The following is a 21,188-nucleotide window of genomic DNA, read 5'->3' on the forward strand; positions in this document are numbered from 1 at the left end:
TACCTTCACAACTGCTCCCAGAGATGTCGAGGGCAACCCCTTTTTGACACTCACAGTTATAGCTCCCGGGGGTGTTTAGACATTGCCCTTTGACCCCACACAAGGTTGGCTGGGCGGTGCATTCGTTGTTATCTGCAGGAAGAGGGGGGAAACGGTAGAGAGTTCTCACGAAACACACAGACACACACCCTCTTATACACACACAACCCTCTGCTGCAACACAGTTCAACAGCCACGGTGTTGGCGTGACCAGAACGGATTATCCTCAGGCCAAATCAGATCAGCCATTTATTTATCACTATGTATTTATTAAATTTATATCCCGCCCCTGCTCTCAGAGGGAGCCCTGGGTGGCAAACAGGAGACAGGGCACTAAAAAATCATCTCTGAAACATCTTAAACATCACATCCTAAACACTATCTTGAAAACAAAACGTCTTCAAAACGTGTTAAAAATACAACTTTAAAAACATCTCCAAAAACAATTCCAACACGGATGCAGACTGGAATAAAGGTCTCTACCGAGAAGGCTTGCAGAAAGGATTATTCTACCTCCACCCCACTGGCTGCTTTTCCACCCAAGATCAGACACCTCAAGTTTATTTTTTGTCGATTGACACTTTTATCCTACCTTTCCTCCAAGGACCTCAAAGTGCCACACAACGTGGTTCACCCCCTCACAACAACCCCGTTAGGTAGGTTGGGCTGAGAGACAGTGACAGACCCCCAAGGTCATCCAGTGAGCTTCATGGCTGGGCGGGGATTTGAACCCTGGTCTCTCTCAGGTCCCAGGCCTGACACTCTAACCACTACACCACACTGTCTCTCCCCCCCAAATAGGGACCCAGATATGTAATTACCCTTGTAAAGGGCATCTAGGAAATGCACAGAGGCAGAAAGCAACTTGCAGGGGACAAGAATGTTTTGATCCAGTGGCCTGGTTTGCACAATGCTAAACCATGGTTAATTAAACTATGGTTTATTAAACCACGGCTTAGCATTCTGGGTGAGCCCAGTCAGCAGCTGTAGTATGGCTTATCAACTATGGTTAAAGGCAGCTCGTTGACCAACTGCCTTATAAGCCTCAGTTAATGTTAACCATACCTTAGTGTTACCTATGAACCTCCTCAACTATGGTTAAGGAGCAGTCACTGCCCAAAAGTTACAGAGCGAAGAGCAGCAAAACATCTGTACTGCTCTCAAGACTTCGCCTTGTGAAGTAATGAACCAAGGTTTAAACTATCATCTGCCCAATGCAGACTATGTTTTAACTATAGTTTTAACTATGGCTAATGACGTTAACTATGGCTAATGTTGACCGTGGTTTCTCATTGGGTACCAGTGATTTGTGTGGGTACACAGTTAAAAGTATAGAATGCTTACAATTCAAGAAATGTGTTCTTTGTGAGCTGGTGGGTAACCCTCACCTTTGGGTGGACACCAGGGAACTCTGTGTGCAGTGGTTAGAGTGTCCCAGAACAGCAGGGTTCAAATCCCCACTCATGCATGAAGCTCACTGGCTGGGTGACCTCGGGCCAGTCGCCAACTCTCAGCCTAACCTATCTCGCAGGGTTGTCAAGAGGGAGGAGAACCATGAGCTCCATCTTGCGCTCCTCGAAGGAAAGGTGGGATATAAAGGCAAGAGTAAATAAAATTACAAGATAAAACTCACCAATACAGGAAGAATGGTCCTGGGTGAATCCAGGGGGGCACTTGCAGTTGAAGCCCCCAATGACGTTCACACAGAGGAACCGGCAGTTGTGCTGCTTCGTGGAGCATTCGTCCAGGTCTGGGGCACCGAGACAACAAGCAGAGTTACCCTCTCTGATTATACCGCTCTGACCCTATAGATCGAGGGTCTGAACAACTTAAGCCCCAAATGTCCGAAAGACTGCCTCCTTCCCTACAGACCCTCTCGGGTGCCGAGAGCAGCAGAGGAGGCCTTTCTTGGTAATTCTGCCACCCTCAGAAGTTCAGGGGACCTTGGCCTGGGAAAAGGGCCTTCTCTGTGGCAGCCCCTAAGTTGCAAAACCGACTCTCCGCAGAGGTGCATCTGGCAACTTCACTGTACAGCTTTCGTCGTATGCTGAAGATGCGCCTCTTCACCCTGGCCTTTGACACTTGAGATGTCTATTTTTAGGACCCTCTCTAGTTCTGAATGCAATTTATTTTAACTTGTTTTTGATAATGCACTTTATATGGTTGTAACCTGCCCTGAGACCTACTGCTGGAGGGTAATAAATGCCATCATCATCATTCTAGAATTCCCAGGATAAGAACATAAGAAGAGCCTGCTGGATCAGGCCAGTGGCCCATCTAGCCAAGCCTCCTGTTCTCACAGTGGCCAACCAGGTGCCCCTAATGGGAAGCCCACAAGCAGGACCTGAGTGCAGCAGCACTCTCCCCTCCTGTGGTTTCCAGCAACTGGTATTTGAGAGCATACTGCCTCCAACAATGGAGGCACAGCATAGCCATCATGGCAAGTAGCCATTTGATAGCCTTTGCTACCGTGAATTTGTCTAATCCTCTTTTAAATCCAACCAAGTCGGTGGCCATCACTGCCCCTTATGGAAGCAAATCCCACTTTATTATTATTATTATTATAGCCTAACCTTCCGAAGAAGCCCAGGGCAGCAAACATAAACCAATTCAACAAAAAGAAGAATACTAAAAACACTTAAAAACATTCTAAAACACAGTTGAAGTCTAGTAAAGCGCTGCTTAACTATATCCTAACAGCTTAACAACAGTTTTTCATCAGTGATCTTCAGGTTGCCAGGAACAGTTCTGTTTCAGCTATCAAATGCCTGGGTGCGAACAGAACTGTTTTCAAATTCCTCCTGAAAGTTCATAGCGATGGGGACAGAAGCACCTCACCGGGGAGGGCATTCCACAAAATGGGGACCCAAAAAAGCCCTGTTTAACTACACGCTACGTGGAGGAGGACTTTCTTTTCTCTGTCCTGAATCTTCCAACATTAAAGCCGTGACAGGTGAACGTGGCATCAGAGTGCTTCCACTGTTTGCTGTGGACATGACCTGGGACCTTCTAGAGGCAACTGGAGCTTGCAAAAATCAAATCTCCGCCACCACGAGCGCCTCTACTGCAGGCTCCCTCCCGAGTGCCAGTTACCTTTGCAGGTCTTGCCGTCTTCCTGCAGGGTGTAGCCTCTGGGGCAAGAGCACTGGAAACTGCCCTCTGTGTTCTTGCAGATGAAGTTGCACGGCTTGGGGGACTGGCTGCATTCGGTTCAAGGTGCACTCGTTGATATCTGGGCGGTGGAGATTGCAGGAGCAAGAGGCGGTTGGCAAGAGACATTGTTATAGGTATTTATATCCCACCACTCAGGACGCAAATCCTTCCAAGGTGGTTCATGGCAAAACACAATGGAAGCAATAAACTACTGTAAAAACAGTATCAAAACATTAAAAAACACAGTGGGGTAATTGATGCCGTTGTCGGCACAGAATAACCTCTAGAGGTGTAGATGACCCTTCACCAACCTGGTGCACTCCAGATGTTTTAGACATCAGCCTGCTCCACGAGCTAGAGGGAGCCCCAGCTGACAAAGCGTCAAGGCGAGTGAAGCAGCAGAGCGAAAAGAGGGTAAGTAGCTCCCATTTATTTCATTCTTTAATTGAATTAAAACAGCTCACAACAATAAGTAATAAGGGCAGCCTAAAGTCACCCTGAGTGACTGAGCTAGGAGCCAAATCCTGGAAGAACCTATATCTTAGGAGACAGATCCTAGGAGAAGGAAGCCTATAGAAAGCTAGTGTTCAACACCACCCTAGCAGGAAAGCTGCAGGGGACACTGTAAACGAGGCTAAATTCCAGTCGGAGAGAAGGGGGAAAAGGAAACTCCACCAATACATACAGGGAGAGAGTCAGCTCAGTCTTTGCTAAAAAGGGCAGCTTCAGCCTTCCTTAAACACAACCTCAAGCTCTGTTTCCCTAGATTAAAGAAAGGTCAGGCTGTTCTAGGTGGGAAAACAACAAACAAAAAAGACTTGCCTGGAAGTCTTGCTTAGATTAAAAGCAGCCAAAAGCTTAAACAGCCCCGCCCCTCGCTCAGGAAGGAAGCCTGCCTCCCTGCCTTCAAAGGAAGGAAGCCTGAGATAATCCTAAGGAGTTAAGCCCCAGCTGATAGTTGAGCCACCAGCCTCAATTAACACATCACTGGCTGGCAGCAGTAGCTGGGAGGGACCAGCCACACATATAAAATCAGAGCACCCTAGCGAGGAAGCCTGCTGCACGAGCTAGAGGGAGCCCACAGCTGACGAAGCGTCAAGGTGAATTAAGCAGCAGGGCGAGGAGGCCAGGGCCCCCCACTCTGCCCGTCTAATAATAATAATAATAATAAAATGTTATTTCTGAGTCACCTATCTGGCCGAAAAACGGCCACTCTAGGCGACGTACAATCCATTAATAAAATACAATATAAACAATAATAAAACACAATAAACAATAAGGTTAAAACCAAGAACTATAACTAACAGCAGCAGCAAGACTAACCCGTCACAGAAATGATTATTAGCACCATGTACATAGATGGTGACTATTTTTTTTTTCAATTAATTTTTATTCCAATTTTCAAAACCAAAACAATACAAAAGAAAACAACACAAATCAATAACTAGTACAATACAAAAAGAAAGAAAAAAATATATATATATAAAAAAGAAAGAATATTGACTTCCGATTTGTCATAGTTCAGCTATAAATCTATAATATATAACAAACCTATCTCTTAATAGATTATAAAATCACCTTCCTCCAACGGTTATCTTAGTCGGTTTCAAATCTCATTAACATCATATCATTTTAATCTTCCACAAAAAGTCAAAGAGAAGTTTCCAATCCTTGAGATATATGTCAATCAATTTTTTTTCTAAATAAACATGCCAATTAATCCAACTCATCAAATCTACTAAGTCCAGTAATTTTAAATCGCTCTTCTGTCATTATCCATATTGGGTCCATCTTCCATCTTCCATCTTTACGCACCCAAAAATCTTGCTGTCATAGTCATATAATAAAAGTCTGATAGGAATTTCCTCCATCACAGATGTTTTCTTACTATCAAATCCAAACATATCACTGAAGTGTTGTTGCAAAGCCGCATCTCTGTTCCTCTTTTCCACATGATACACTAGTACATCTCTTGAAGGTTTTTCCATTGACACAAAACAGGGATTAATTCTGTTAACTTTCTCCATTTCAAGTTCCATCAAATCCTTCCAGTCCAAGAATTTTCTTGAACCGATAATATCTTTATCTCCAATCTCTTCAATTCCTTCAAGGACAGCGCTGAATTCCAAACTATAATATTTGTCTCCAGGATCCATCACAGCCAGAAAATCCAAATCTTTTTTCATGTCCATAATTAAGCCAATCTCCATAGTTTGAACCTTGCCTTTAATTTCTCTTCCATCCTTTTTTTGTTTTCCAGATCTATCTTTATTCTCCTTTCTCATAGAATCCTGAGTTTCTTTCAGCTCCTGTCTCATTTCGTGAAATTCAATTCTCCACGCTTGTCTATTATTTCTCAGTTCTTGTTTTATTGAGTTAATCCCATTCATTATTTTCTGAAACATGTCTAGATATAAAGTCCCTTCTTGTACATCCATGATCTTCTTAATTGTCATTCTTAAAACCAAAGGAACAAAACTCCTTCAATTTTCAATGTCCCAAACAGAGAGCAGCTTATTTCTTTAACCAGTTACAAAGGAGTTAATCTTTCCAGCAAACTAACGTCACACGCTAGACAGCCCTTATCTCTTATCTGCCCAGAAGTGTAAGAACGGCTTTAGTTCACAGCGTCGAAATAGCTAGTAGCAGAGAGAATGAGCAGATTCGTCAAAAAGAAAAAAAAAGTAGATCAAGAAAAATAGTCCCAGTCTTATCTCTTTCAATCAGAAATCTCTCATCCGTTTAATCTTTAGAATGCTATTTTCCATGTCAGCTTTTTGCAATAAAAAAAAAGATACGCTATTTATATTTTCTTCCCCCTTAGTTCCGTGAATAAAAAAAGGAAAGTCTTACCTCACCTAGGTTATCTCAATTGCTGTTACTTTGACAAATCTCTTTAGCTGTATAGATAAGAAAATGATGAATGTAGACAGGAGGATGTTTGCCTGTTAATCCGTATAAAAAAACGGGTCACTTATCCAGCTGAGCTAGCATAAAAATCCTCGCTCTGTCTGAGCTGCTGGAAGACAGACAATTCTGACGAATTCCAGACTCCAACAATCAAAACAAAGCTATGTAGGAAATCTCACGTTTCTTCTTTAACCGGAAGAAATTATTCCCAGTCAGAAAAGAGCCTTCTGACTGAATTTAAACTGGAAAAGTTTCATCCAAGACGAGAGCTCGTCTCAGAGGCTGCACAGGCGTAGGGATCCTCCTGGGAAGTCCATAGATGGTGACTATTATATATTTATTTATTAAATGTATATCCCGCCCTTCCTCCTAGAAGGAGCCCAGGGCGGCAAACAAAAACAGTCTAAAACATCTGAAAAACAAAATACTTTCAAACATAGTAAAACAAAGCATCTTTAAAAATATCTTTTTTATTATTTATTTATTATTTATTTATTTATTAAATTTATACCCCGCCTTATGGCCAAAAGGCCCTCAAGGCGGCTTACAAAAACACGAATATAACACATCACAATGCATAAATACAATAATGCAATTCTCAAAATTAAATAACAAATAACATTATTAAAAGAAAAGAAAAAACATTTAAATGTGTCACAATAAAAGAACCAAACACTTTATAAAAAGGCCTAGATAAAAATCTTCAATTTCCCAGCAAATAAGTAGCATTTTTATTTTTAACATATAAATATACACAGTATATAAGTAGCCAAACAATAATAATAAACAACAAACTAATGAGAACATCTCAATAAATATACAATTAAACAATCCCCACACACTTCACAACAGTGTTTAACAAAAATATGCTGTAGTCCAAATAACAGCAAAAATGAATCTCCAAAATTAAATCTTGACCCCCAAAACAACTAAAAAACTAACCCCAGTAGTCTATAGACATCCCGAGCAGCAGGTTCACGCACACATACACACACACGGTCTCTGGCCCCTTCAGCAGTTGCTGCTTTTGTAGCTGGAGAGAGACAGGGCCCCGCCCCTCCAGGCCAGGTGGAAATTAGCCAGAAATGCAGGGAGCAGGTCTTGCAGAAACTCACACAGGTAGATGGTCTTTTAAAAAGCTGTCTTTTATATTTATGTATCTGTACATAATATATATATGCGCAATGGTGTAATAAACCTTACACAAAACCATGCAGGTAAGAAGCCAGCAGGGGTGTGGGGGCTTTCCAGTGTTTTGCACCGCCTGCAGCATGTACGACTACCTGCCTGTTGGACAGAAGTCGTGGGTGTGCTCTCAGTGCAATGAGCTCCTGGCTCTCCGGGAACGCCTTCATTTCCTTGAGGCCAAGGTGGCTGACCTGGAAATGCGGAGAGAGGCAGAGAGGTGTGTGGAGGAGGCCTTCAGGGACGTTATAGCTGTGTCCCACTCCAAGGATGATAGCTCTTCTGCTATCATGGAGAACGATGGTCTCGGGGAAGGAGAGCATCCAGCCGAGGAAGAGGGAAACGATCCCTTAGAAGGGACCCATTCCTTGGGGGATGAGCAGCTATCCTCCCGTGCCGAGGATATATCTCCGGGGGGTGGAGGGATCCTTGTAGTGGGTGATTCGATCATTAAGAACATAGACAGTGGGGGGTGTGATGGGCATGCAGACCGCAAGGTGTTTTGCCTGCCTGGTACAAAGGTTGCGGATATCGCCCATCGTTTAGATAATTTGGCAGACAGTGCTGGGGAGGTGTCAGTGGTTGTGGTGCACGTTGGCACCAACGACATGGGGAAATGCAGCCGTGAGGTCCTGGAAGCAAAATTTAGGTTGCTAGGTAGGATGCTGAAAGCCAGGACCTCCAAGGTGGCTTTCTCTGAAATGCTACCGGTTCCACATGCAGGACCAGCCAGACAGGCACAGCTTTGCAGTCTCAATGCGTGGATGAGACGATGATGTCGGGTGGAAGAGTTTGGATTTGTTAGGCATTGGGGAACATTTTGGGACAAGCCGGGCCTGTACAAAAGGGACGGGCTCCACTTGAACCAGAATGGAACCAGACTGCTGGCACTTAAAATTAAAAAGGTAGCAGAGCAGCTTTTAAACTGACTGAGGGGGGAAACCCGACAGGAGCTGAGGAAAGTCCGGTTTGGAATAAACCTCCCCCCTGGGATAAAGACCAAAGAAATGATGAAATTTTAAAAGGGGTAGGCCTAGAAGTAGGCATTGTGAGAGCAGGGGCACAGGATATAAATTCAGAAGGGCAAAATTACCACAGGCCAAACCACAAGTGCCAAAGACACTTGAAGAGAGACACTGCTTACAAGTGCCTGTACGCTAATGCTAGGAGCCTGCGAACCAAGATGGGAGAACTGGAGTGCTTGGTCTTAGAGAAGAGCATTGATATAGTGAGCATAACAGAGACCTGGTGGAATGGAGAAAACCAGTGGGATACGGTTATCCCTGGATATAAACTATATCAGAAGGACAGGGCAGGACGTATTGGTGGCGGAGTCACTCTATACGTGAAAGAAGGCATTATTTATTTATTTATTTATTTAGTTATTAAATTTCTATACCGCCCCATAGCCGAAGCTCTCTGGGCGGTGTACAACATAAAAATCAATATACGATATACAATTCATATTTGGTACAATTACAAAGAAAAACAATACATCACATTTTAAATAAACATAAACATAAACATTGAATCCAGCAAGCTCGAAACCCCAAAAGAGGCGGACTCCTCCACAGAATCGTTGTGGGTGGTGATACCATGCCCCAGGAGGGATTTAATACTGGGAACGATCTATCGTCCCCCTGATCAAAATGCTCAGGGAAACCTTGAGATGAGATATGAAATTGAGGAAGCAACCAAACTAGGAAATGTGGTAGTAATGAGTGACTTCAACTACCCGGACATAGACTGGCCGCATATATGTTGTATACCGCCCTGAGAGCCTGTCGCTATAGGGCGGTCTAAAAGTGCAATAAATAAATAAATAAAATAAATGTTCCAGTCATGACAAAGAAGCAAAATTTCTAGATATTCTAAATGACTATTCCCTAGACCAGCTGGTCATGGAACCGACCAGAGGGACGGCAACCCTGGACTTAATCCTCAGTGGGGACCGGGACCTGGTGCAAGATGTAAGTGTCGTTGAACCGATTGGGAGCAGTGACCACAGTGCTATTAAATTAAACATACATGTAAATGGCCAATTGCCAAGAAAATCCAACACGGTCACATTTGACTTCAAAAGAGGAAACTTCACAAAAATGAGGGGATTGGTAAAAAGAAAGCTGAAAAACAAAGTCCAGAGGGTCACATCACTCGAAAATGCTTGGAAGTTGTTTAAAAACACTATATTAGAAGCTCAACTGGAGTGCATACCGCAGATCAGAAAAGGTACCGCCAGGGCCAAGAAGATGCCAGCATGGTTAACGAGCAAAGTCAAGGAAGCTCTTAGAGGCAAAAAGTCTTCCTTCAGAAAATGGAAGTCTTGTCCGAATGAAGAAAATAAAAAAGAACACAAACTCTGGTAAAAGAAATGCAAGAAGACAATAAAGGATGCTAAAAAAGAATTTGAGGAGCACATTGCTAAGAACATAAAAACCAACAACAAAAAATTCTATAAATACATTCAAAGCAGGAGACCATCTAGGGAGGCGATTGGACCCTTGGATGATAAGGGAGTCAAAGGAGTACTAAAGAACGATAAAGAGATTGCAGAGAAGCTAAATGAATTCTTTGCATCTTTCTTCACAGTGGAAGATATAGGGCAGATCTCTGAACCTGAACTAACATTTGCAGGAAGGGATTCTGAGGAACTGAGACAAATAGTGGTAACGAGAGAGGAAGTTCTAGGCTTAATGGACAATATAAAAACTGACAAATCACCGGGCCCGGATGGCATCCACCCGAGAGTTCTCAAAGAACTCAAATGTGAAATTGCTGATCTGCTAACTAAAATACGTAACTTGTCCCTCAGGTCCTCCTCCGTACCTGAGGACTGGAAAGTGCCAAATGTAATGCCAATATTCAAAAAGGGATCCAGAGGGGATCCCGGAAATTACAGGCCAGTTAGCTTAACTTCTGTCCCTGGAAAACTGGTAGAAAGTATTATTAAAGCCAGATTAACTAAGCACATAGAAGAACAAGCTTTGCTGAAGCACAGCCAGCATGGCTTCTGCAAGGGAAAGTCCTGTCTCAGTAACTTATTACGATTCTGTGAGAGTGTCGACAAGCATATAGATAGAGGTGATCCAGTGGACATAGTGTACTTAGACTTTCAAAAAGCATTTGACAAGGTACCTCACCAAAGACTTCTGAGGAAGCTTAGCAGTCATGGAATAAGAGGAGAGGTCTTCTTGTGGATAAGGAATTGGTTAAGAAGCAGAAAGCAGAGAGTAGGAATAAACGGACAGTTCTCCCAATGGAGGGCTGTAGAAAGTGGAGTCCCTCAAGGATCAGTATTGGGACCTGTACTTTTCAACTTGTTCAATAATGACCTAGAATTAGGAGTGAGCAGTCAAGTGGCCAAGTTTGCTGACGACACTAAATTGTTCACGGTTGTTAAAACAAAAAGAGATTGTGAAGAGCTCCAAAAAGACCTCTCCAAACTGAGTGAATGGGCAGAAAAATGGCAAATGCAATTCAATATAAACAAGTGTAAAATTATGCATATTGGAGCAAAAAATCTGAATTTCACATATACGCTCATGGGGTCTGTATACCTTCTGCCAGCAAATTATATTAGCAATATCCAATATAGCCTTAGATCAATATATCCAGTATATATTTGTTAGTAGCCCAAAGAATTGTATTCCCCTTTAGGGCCCCAGCATTCTTGGGTATGTTAGATCAGCTCATCACCACCTGGAGTCTAATCTAGGTGTTTTAATGAGTACATGGTGATTTGCCCAGATTGAAAGGGAAGGTGCCTCATTAAATGCAGGATTGTATAGGGGCCCAATTAGGCATATATTCAAGGATAAGTTTATTAGTGGCTGCTTAAGCATAAGTCATATTCCTAAGACAGGTGGATAAGTCAAAGGACGGTCAATGAGGGAATGGTACAGGTGCAGTACCAGTGGCCTGTTAGAAGATGGAAGGAGATGAAAGCATATTTTAGCAATAGATAGCCAGTTGGCACATTATATTGTTTTTAAGGTGTCCTGTCGAAGGTCCTAACTAGCCAATTATATGCAATAAGTGCCATAATGTATTGCTTTAATGTTTTGACAATTCATTAATCATTTATGTAACCCTATTGTTTGTATGCCAATTTTTATGCTATAAGAATGTTTCTTGTGCCCAGTATGGGTGTTCAGTCTGACACGACCTACTGCAGAGCTGTGTGGCTGTTCCACTTTTACTGGGCATTCTTGGCTGTATGCTTGTAAGTTTACTCAATAAATTGTAACTCTTTGTAAGCAAACCTCTTGTCTGCATCTCATCTCTGACAACCCAAACAACCTGGAGGTACACAGGGTCTGAACTGGCGGTGACCGACCGGGAGAGAGACCTCGGGGTTGTAGTGGACAGCACGATGAAAATGTCGACCCAGTGTGCGGCAGCTGTGAAAAAGGCAAATTCCATGCTAGCGATAATTACGAAAGGTATTGAAAATAAAACAGCCGATATCATAATGCCGTTGTATAAATCTATGGTGCGGCCGCATTTGGAATACTGTGTCCAGTTCTGGTCGCCTCATCTCAAAAAGGGTATTATAGAGTTGGAAAAGGTTCAGAAGAGGGCAACCAGAATGAGCAAGGGGATGGAGCGACTCCCTTACGAGGAAAGGTTGCAGCATTTGGGGCTTTTTAGTTTAGAGAAAAGGCGGGTCAGAGGAGACATGATAGAAGTGTATCAAATTATGCATGGCACTGAGAAACTGGATAGAGAAAAGTTCTTCTCCCTCTCTCATAATACTAGAACTCGTGGACATTCAAAGAAGCTGAATGTTGGAAGATTCAGGACAGACAAAAGGAAGTACTTCTTTACTCAGCGCATAGTTAAACTATGGAATTTGCTCCCACAAGATGCAGTAATGGCCACCAGCTTGGATGGCTTTAGAAGAAGATTAGACAAATTCATGGAGGACGGGGCTATCAGTGGCTACTGGCCACGATGGCTGTGCTCTGCCATCCTAGTCAGAGGCAGCATGCTTCTGAAAACCAGTTGCCGGAAGCCTCAGGAGGGGAGAGTGTTCTTGCACTTGGGTCCTGCTTGCGGGCTTCCCCCAGGCACCTGGTTGGCCACTGTGAGAACAGGATGCTGGACTAGATGGGCCACTGGCCTGATCCAGCAGGCTCTTCTTATGTTCTTAGACTGTAACTCCCACCAGCCCCAACATCTGGAGGGCACCAGGTTGGCAAAGGGAAGAAAGTTTGACCATTAAACTATAGCAGACAGAAAGACGAATAACATTGTTTTCGGCAGAAGATCAACTTCAGCAGAACAGAAATAGCGTTGCATGTGACAAAAGCAAGGAGGAACAGGAAATGATGCCTTCTTGCCCCCTAGAAACTGCCGTAGATGTCACCCTCCAAAAATCAGCACTAACCTTTGCATGTCATCATAGGCCCCGGCTCAAATCCCACACACACTCGAAGCCCCCAACCACATTGGTGCACGTGCCGTTCCCACACGGGTTTCCAATGGAGCACTCATCCGTGTCTGGCGGGGGAAAAGCAAGATGGCCCAGTCGGCATTTAAGTTACACACATCTGTTTTGTAAGGCTACAAGCTCTTACCAGTTTACTTCAGCAACCCTCAGTGGTTCCCAGCAGCCAGCATAACCAATGGTCAAGGACGATGGGCGTTAGAGTCCAGCAATATCGTGGGCCTCCCATTTGGGCATCTGATTGGCCATCGTAAGAGTAGAGCACTGGACTAGATGGGCCCCCTTTGGCCCAATCCTTCAGGCTTTTCTGAGGTTCTGTTCTGGTGCCACGGTGGAGCTCCTGGGGCAAGGCAGGTTAGGTGTTTCAACACCATGGATGGCTCCTAGTAAGCAGGTTGCTCCAGTACTCGACTAGATGGGCGTTTGGCTGGATCCAGCAGCCAGCCTCTTTCAGTGCAATCCTCTACATGTCTAAACACAAGTAAGTCCCACAGAGTTCAGTGGAGCTTACTTCCAGGTAAGTAGGTATACGATTGCAGCCTGAATGATTTATAAAATTTGTAACACATAAAATACAAATGAAAATGCAATGTTGCGGTGTTAGCTGACTACATCGCCCTCCGCCCCAGAGACAGCTTTCGTGAGGCGGCATCCCCACACTCACCCACACAATTCACTCCAGTGTAGTCAAGGTTGTATCCGAAGGGGCACTCGCAACGGAACGACCCATCCGTATTAATGCACACCCCGTTGATGCAAATGCCGGGGTTTTCGGAGCATTCGTTCACATCTAGAAGGGAAAACGGAAAGAGGTCCCTTGAAAGATGCTGTAAAGTGCTATATATGTTTTGCTTTCCTAAATTTTTTTCCTTATAGGAAGCTGTTTTTAGCTGGTTGATTCGCCCCAATAGCACAAGCCAAGCAAACTAAAATAAGTGAGGGGAAAAGCATGTCAAGATCACTGGGTCCCAAAACCCTAAGAACAAGCTCTTGTAGGCCCCAGCAGTTGCCAACTTAGACTCATAGAATAGTAGAGTTGGAAGGGTTAGGGTTATTGAGTCCAACCCCCTGCTCAATGCAGGAATCCAAATCAAAGCATTGCCGACAAATGGCTGTCCAGCACGCAGATGTTCTGCACCTGAGCGCTCTAACCATTTAACCCCTTCTGATCGTAAAAGCACAGGGAAGTGCATTTTAGTGTTGGCTTGCCCCCCCCCCGCCCTGCCCCAGAGCCCAAACCAGGGATATCTTGAGGAGGTGGTCTGGACTGATGAGCGGCATGGTTGGGCAAAGAGAGGGTGGGCTGCATTGACCGCACACAACTGGGAATGCCCCTGCGGCAAACAGAGGGGAAAATCTGGACCTACGGCTGGCAAAGGGTCCCAAGTCATAGATGACTTTTCTATTTCAGGCCTGGGGACTTTTTCAGTCCCCACTGCCTTCTGGAGGCCACTTGCAAGTGGTGTCCAGGGCCAGAGGGAAGAGTGGGCAGGGCAAAGGGGGTACAGATGACCTTTCACGGTAGCTTATTTTCTACACACCCTCCGCCAAGTATCCTACAGCCAGACACAACCCGGCCAGGCACAAGTGGCCAAGGAGGTTGTGAAGAAGGGCCAGGGAGTGTGCAGCCCGGGGAGAGGCAAAAAGGCCAGGGAGAGCGGCCCGGATTTGCAAAAGCGGCTCTGCCTGCGTTCTTGCCCCCCGTGTCCAACCCAATGCAGGAATCCAACTTAAAGCATAAAGCGATACGCTCGAGAAGAACTCTCGTTCATGCCAGCAGGGCAGGACGACAAGGGGAAAATTCCCAGCGGACAGAGGGTTGGGGACAACTTGGATTCAGTTTCCATTTAAAGGCGAACCGACTCAGTTCGCACTTTCTGAAACAATATGCACACTGACACACAGCCACCTTCTGACATTTGCGCTTCTCTGAATTGTCCCATCGAGTAATGAGGACAAAATACATAGACGGGGGGGAGGGAATCTGCATAAAAAGGCAAATGTTCGCGAAGAGACCCTGCAAAATGTGTTCTAATCCGGAAAATTGTTTTGCAGAAAAAAAAACACGTACGCAAAGTTGCCCACAGAGATGTGTAGCTTGGGAGAAATTCGCACTACAATGAAGCAATGCAGAGAACTACATTTAAAATTGAGACAAAAAGCGAAACGGAAATTAACAAGACCCGTCCGTCCCCAGCCTGCTGGGCCTGCTCTGGATCCTTCCCATTCTTTTCCATCCCCTCCTTTTTTAAAAATATCTGGGTGTTAGGAGATGGCCTTGGGCCCCTTTAACACTTGAAACCCTGGCCCTCCCCAGTTCACCCTACTGTCGGCAAGGCCACAATCCACAGTCCTCCTGACACAACAAAGTGGCTAGTCTGGTTTGTTCTCTGTCTTGTTTCGTAATTCCTCTTCCTCTGGTGGTTGGTTTTTTTTGGGGGGGGGGTTGCCAAATGGTGCTTCCTCCTCTTATGAATAATAATATGATTGATGATGATAATCTATTAGCCAAGGGGTGTTTGTGCATGCGTGCGTGTGAAAGGTGTGGCCCTCAGGTTCTTCGCACCAAGTCTGTGACTTTCATTTCATGCACCAGCAGCTTGTTTGTGGAGGGAAGGGGGGTCAGGCCGGCCACACACGGCCCTGAGGCCAAGCACTGCCCACGTGGGCAGCTGATCTTGTGTGTGTGTTGTATCACGAGCGATGGCAGCAATAAAGTTGTTTTGGGTTAAAATCAGCGACTCCCTCCTCGTTTGCAAAAAAAAACCTCGCACCCATGAGTTTGCAATTCTACAGGGCAATTCTTTACACTCAGACCTAAATCCTACTGACTACAACAGGGCTTACTCCCACGCATAGAGGATTGCTGCCGTAGCATCCGCAGATGCAAATATTTCTCCACTTACCTTCTCCAGGTGCTGATCCATATCGACTCCCCTCAGAATCAGTCCCCACGAGCTTCCCTCTCTCCGCGTCTGTGTCACGCAGCTGACACAACCAAGAGGAAGCCTTTCCAGTTTCAGCAGGCAGTGGGCAAGTGAAGACGAACGTGAACAAAACGCTCCCCTAGCCAGGGAGAGAGTTCAGTTTGCATTTAAAGACAAATCTACTCACTTTACACCCCCTTGCAGAACTCAGCAGGGAGGAGGAGGAGGGTGGGGACTAGAATGAGTTGGCTCCACCTCTCGTTGGCTCTGGTTCCGCCTACTTTGGGGCTTCCTGCAGTCCACCCCACCAGTCCAAAATGAGTTCCTCCGCCCACCCACCCACCCACCCACCCCGGTACTTTTCTACTCACAATTGCTTAAAAATCTCCTACCTGGGATCCTCCCCCTCCTTTTCCTTAAATCAGCCGTTGTTGTGCAAACCGTTTTGTGGCAAAAAGCGATCAATAATTATTGGAAACAAGCCAACCAGGATCTTTTTTTAATCGGGTAGGTCTGCAACCATCCTAGGCACGCTTACGCTGGAGTACGTTCCCTTGTCAAAACTGAAACAATACATGCATTGTCGCTCTTTTTCCTTTTAAGGGAGGGGGCAAAACAGCAGCAGGGAGAAGCTGCAACAGACGTGTGGAAGGGGAGGGTCTGGCTCTTCCTTCCACCCCACTTTTCCCCACTGAAACCCCTCCACTCCACTTTTTAATTCTTGTTTACTCCTTACATTCATATCCCTCTTTAAAGGGGTCACACCCCCAACCCCCTCCGACCCACTGTGCTTCCTTCCCCAGATCCCACCCCCCCACACCGTCTGCTATTCCTAAAGATCAAACCAAACCTGGCATAGACAATCGCGTGGTGAATGTATCCCGTCACCAGAAATTGCGCTGAAAATATTCAGACTGCCTGAGCAGTCAGAATCTGAAGAGCCACGATACGATTGTGGCACCCCAGTCCAACCCTTTTTTCAAAGGGGCTTTTCCCCTTCTCCCCCTCCCCGCTTAATATTCCCCCCAAAAATTAAAAAACGCTTCACCGATTACCAAAACACTGCTATGATTTAGCTGTTTTCAGTCCTGTCATTTGACCCTGCAAAACAACAAAAACGATGGTGCTTCTGCCCATGAGCAGGGTGCCATCTCCCACCCCCCAAACACTGAACAAGCACAGGTCAAAAGGTTAGAACACAACATTTTCAGCCCTCAGCTCAGCTTTAGAAGGTGCAAAGGGTTAACAAAATGAGGTCCGTTGTCATCTCAGTAACCTTCACAACAGCCCCACAAGACAGGCCAGGAGCAGCATCTCCGGTTGCTAAAGGTAGGCTGAGAGAAGAAGAGGCTCAACTAATGCTGCCTAGCTAGAAGGACCAGCTACAATCTAGAAGCTAGAAGGACCAGCGAAAAGAGAGAAAGGAAAAGGCAATATAGCAGAATATAGCACAAGATAGGAGAAAGAAAGAAAAGATAGGACAAGAGAGAAAGGAGAAAGAAGGAGAAGATAGGACAAGAGAGAAAGGAGAAAATAAGAGAAGATAGGACAAGAGAGAAAGGAGTAAGAAAGAAAAGATAGGACAAGAGAGAAAGGTGAAAGAAAGAAAAGATAGGACAAGAGAGAAAGGAGAAAGAAAGAAAATATGGGACAAGAGAAAAAGGAGAAAGAAAGAAAATATAGGACAAGAGAGAAATGTGAAAGAAAGAAAAAATAGGACAAGAGAGAAAGGAGAAAGAAAGAAAAGATAGGACAAGAGAGAAAGGAGAAAGAAAGAAAAAAAACGACGAGAAAGGTGAAAGAAAGAAAAGATAAGACAAGAGAGAAAGGAGAAAGTAAGAGAAGACAGGACAAGACAGGAGAAAGGAGAGAGAAGGAGAAGATAAGACGTAGCAGGAGAAGTTAGGAGAAAGGGAATGCAGTAGCTTATTTTCCACCGAAAGCGACGCTGCTAAAGGGACTGGGAATATCCATAGAGATAAGATGAGAAGGCTGTTACTGGTCATGCTCGTCGCTTCCGGTACGTTTGCGCCACTCTGACGAGCTCGCGCCCAGAGGACCTTGTTGGGTTTTTGTAATTGGGAAAGGGTGCCCTCCGGTGGGGAATTTATGTAATTACAATGACAGCATGCCAAGGTGCGTATTTTATACAACTACAATGCCAAACAGGGAAAGGTCTCCCTCCGGTGGTGATTTTATGCAACTACAATTACAGAAGGGAAAGGGATGTTATGCAACTACAATGCCAAACAGGAAAAGGGCCCCCTCCGGTGGGGATTTTAAGCAACTACAATGACAGTGTCCAGGGCCAGAGGGAAGAGTGGGCAGGGCAAAGGGGGTACAGATGACCTTTCACGGTAGCTTATTTCCTACACACCCTCCCCCAAGTATCCTACAGCCAGACACAACCCGGCCAGGCACAAGTGGCCAAGGAGGTTGTGAAGAAGAGCCAGGGAGTGCGCAGCCCGGGGAGCGGCAAAAAGGTCAGGGAGAGCGGTCCGGATCTGCAAAAGCGGCTCTGCCTGCGTTCTTGCCCCCAGAGTTTGGCAATTCTGCGGCAGACTGTCTCTGAAAGGGAAGGCTCCATTTGGAGGGATGCATTTGCCACCCACAGCCCTGCCCTGCCGACGTCTGCTCGGCTTGGACGTGATCTCGGTTTGAGTGGCTGTCCGCATCCAAAGAAGCTTCAACCTGCGCGTCAACCGTTAAGCATCCGGACACCACACTCAGCCACACACGCGGTCTTTCCTGTTCAAGGCTGCGACACGGGGGGCCATTCCCTGCCTTGGCAAGGTTTTTATCCCCCCAAAGCGCTTTAAAAACTGTCCCCACACGAGGGCGCCCTTTCGCTGTCTTGGCAAGTTTTTTATCCCCCCAAAGCGCTTTAAAAACTGTCCCCACACGAGGGCGCCCTTTCGCTGTCTTGGCAAGTTTTTTATCCCCCCAAAGCGCTTTAAAAATTGTCCCCACAGGAGGGCGCCCTTTCGCTGCTTTGCCATGTTTTTTAACCACCCCAACAAGTATTAAAAGTTGCCACAACTTTTGTCCGCGGTGCTCATTTATTCTCCCCATCATTCCTCCCGGCAAGGAGCAACAGCCCCTCCCGCCCACGACTGTTGTCCTCACAGCAACCCCGTGAGGTAGTTTTGCCTGAGAGCCACTGACTAGCCCCCAAGGCCGGGGGGGGGGACGGGGGGGGTGCATCCGAGCCAACCAGGCGGGAGCGCTCCGTTTGGACTGACGTCCGCGCTTCTCAGTTGTTCTCCCCGGCCCGTCCTCCCTGCAAGGAGCAGCAGCCCCTCCAGCCCACGACTGTGTGCGCGTGGGAGATAGACTGCGCTTGCACGCGGGAGCTCCTCCGCCCTCCCTCACCTGCAGCAGCTCCTGGGCGTTGGCCACGGCGATCTGTACTTTGATCTGTACTGCTTTATGAGCGCTGCGGGGTCCAGCCGCGACCCCGACCCGAAATCTCCGCTGCCCGCCGCCGCCATCCCCGCCGCCGCCCGCAGGAGCGCATGCGCCGTGCGCCGCGAGGGAGGAGGGACAGAGAGCAAGAGGCGAGGAGGCTGGGGCGTCTCCGCCCGACACTTCCGGGACGCTTGCGCCACTCTGACAAGGCCGCGCCCGGGCGAACTTGCTGGCTTCTTGTGAGCCACCCTCGTTCCCCTCATTGGACGGCGTTGCATGCGCCGGGCGCCATGACGAAAGAGGGCGGGAGGACTACAGCGCCTCGCCGGACGAAGACTGCAACTCCCAGCAAGCCCCGCTCCATCGTCACCAACAGCGACGCTCCTAAAGCGACTGGGAATACCCATAGAGATAAAATGAGAAAGCTGTTGCAGGTCATGTTCGCCGCTTCCGGTGCGCTTGCGCCACTCCGACAAGGCCGCGCCCGGGCGACCTTGCTAGTTCTTGTGAGCCACCCTCGTTCCCCTCCTGCGAGCTGTCATCTGGCAGACGACGCGGGATTACAATGCGGGGCACCCTCCCTCCCCTCCGCAACAATTCAGTCCCGCTGCCCCTCGCCCCCCAACCTTGTTGGGTTGTTGTACTTGGGCAAGGGTGCCCTCCGGTGGTGATCTTATGCAACTACAATGGCAGTAGGGCAAGGGCCGTCTCCGGCGGCGATTTTATGCGACTACAATGCCAAAGCAGGGAAAGGGCTCCCTCCGGTGGGGATTTTATGCAACTACAATTACAGAAGGGAAAGGCAGAGCAAAGGCAATGAAAGGCAAATGTTATATTAGGCTGCATCATAAAAACAAACCTTAAAATACATTAAAACAAAGGAGCCTATTCAGAGGGAGAATATAGCCTGTGCAGAGGCAGGAGGATGCTCCATTCGTGAAGAGACAAAAGCTCACCTGCTTGGAGCTTTCTGTCTTTCTGCATCTATATCCTACCTTTCCTCCAAGGAGCTCAAGGTGACATAGTTCTCTGCCTGTCCACTGCATCCTCACAACAGCCCTGCGAGGTAGATTAGGCCGACAGGCGCTGACTGGCCCCCATGGTCACCCAGTGAGCTTCATGGCTGTGGGGGAATTTGAACTCTGGCCTCCCAGGTCCTCATAGTCCGATCCCCTCACAGCTTTGCCACACTGGCTCGAGGGCTTTATATCGAGGGTGCTCCAAGGTTTCCCAGTGCACTTCCCAAAAGATTAATCTGTCATTTTTTTGCAAGGAGTAAAAATGGAAAGTTGGAAGAGGGTGGAGGGTGTCGAAAAGGGTCGCTCTCTTTTATTCTGAAAAAAAAAACCTTTAAAGTTGCCGCCACCAGCAGCAGCAGCAACAGGGGAGACTTAGAACTCATTCAGAGGGGCAGAGACCTATCCGATGGAACAAAATGTACTGCAGTTAACACACACACACACAGGTACATGCACACACGCGACTGAAGAAAGCTATTTCTTAGTGTCCCCCAGGAAGTGTTTTTTTAAGCTTCGCCATCAAGATAGTTTTTTTAGAAAGGTTACTAAAATAACAACGACCCTGCAGAATGGCCCTTGACTCAACTAAAATGCCTGCTTCTGTCTCTTGCACAGAACAAAGCCGCAGGGATGACCTGGAAGCGTTAGGTCACATGTTTATGTACTTCCTCCGGGGGAGCCTGCCCTGGCAAGGCCTGAAGGTCAGTTCTGCCATGCAAATGTAAGCAAATTAGCATATACATAACCCGTAGTTATACAGGTATATGATACTTCTCTTACTGGTGGGGAACAGAAAGCTCTGAGCTGGATTTCCAGGCTTACATTTTGAGATTCTGCCGAGCATTACCTGCATGCTTTCAAATTTACCTCTGCAGCCTCTTGAGGACTAGAAACCTCTTCATTGCTGTATTTTGGAAAGAAGAACTGTGCTTTCTTGGACTGCTGATCTCTTGAGTACATGCACACCAGTGATAATTCTCTGTGCAATGCAATTATGAATACAAGCCGTTTTTGTTACGCCAGGGCTAGTTCCCACTGCCACAGGTTGGGTTTGCCCGTGCGTGTTGGACGTGGTTTCCCATTGCCTTCCTCTGAGGC

General features: G+C 46.4%; 1 protein-coding gene and 1 pseudogene across 1 annotated transcript; both read right to left on the bottom strand.

The window, feature by feature from the left end:
* Positions 1-3,244, bottom strand: part of LOC133372774 (fibrillin-2-like) — a 31,069-nt pseudogene extending 27,825 nt beyond the window's left edge.
* LOC133372775 (fibrillin-1-like) lies at positions 3,145-19,510 on the bottom strand. The gene is made up of 6 exons (XM_061601837.1): positions 19,475-19,510; positions 19,036-19,329; positions 15,643-15,802; positions 13,401-13,526; positions 12,677-12,789; positions 3,145-3,271 (listed from the first exon to the last, which is right to left on the bottom strand). Exons 1-5 carry the CDS (start codon positions 19,508-19,510, stop codon positions 12,689-12,691), a joined length of 717 nt encoding a protein of 238 aa, XP_061457821.1. The 3' UTR covers positions 3,145-3,271; positions 12,677-12,688.
* Positions 19,511-21,188: the final 1,678 nt, after the last annotated feature.

This window comes from Rhineura floridana, chromosome 18 (genome assembly GCF_030035675.1).
Source record: "Rhineura floridana isolate rRhiFlo1 chromosome 18, rRhiFlo1.hap2, whole genome shotgun sequence".
Taxonomy (NCBI): domain Eukaryota; kingdom Metazoa; phylum Chordata; class Lepidosauria; order Squamata; family Rhineuridae; genus Rhineura; species Rhineura floridana.

Bases quoted from the DNA above. Each gene is read 5' to 3' on its own strand.
- LOC133372775 (XM_061601837.1), bottom strand. From the start codon at position 19,510: ATGACCTGCAACAGCTTTCTCATTTTATCTCTATGG. The intron at 15,803-19,035 runs GTGAGGGAGGGC...CTCCCTGGCTAG, and splicing joins ACGCCCAGGAGCTGCTGCAG to GGGAGCGTTTTGTTCACGTT. The intron at 13,527-15,642 runs GTAAGTGGAGAA...TTTCCCTTCTAG, and splicing joins TGGATCAGCACCTGGAGAAG to ATGTGAACGAATGCTCCGAA.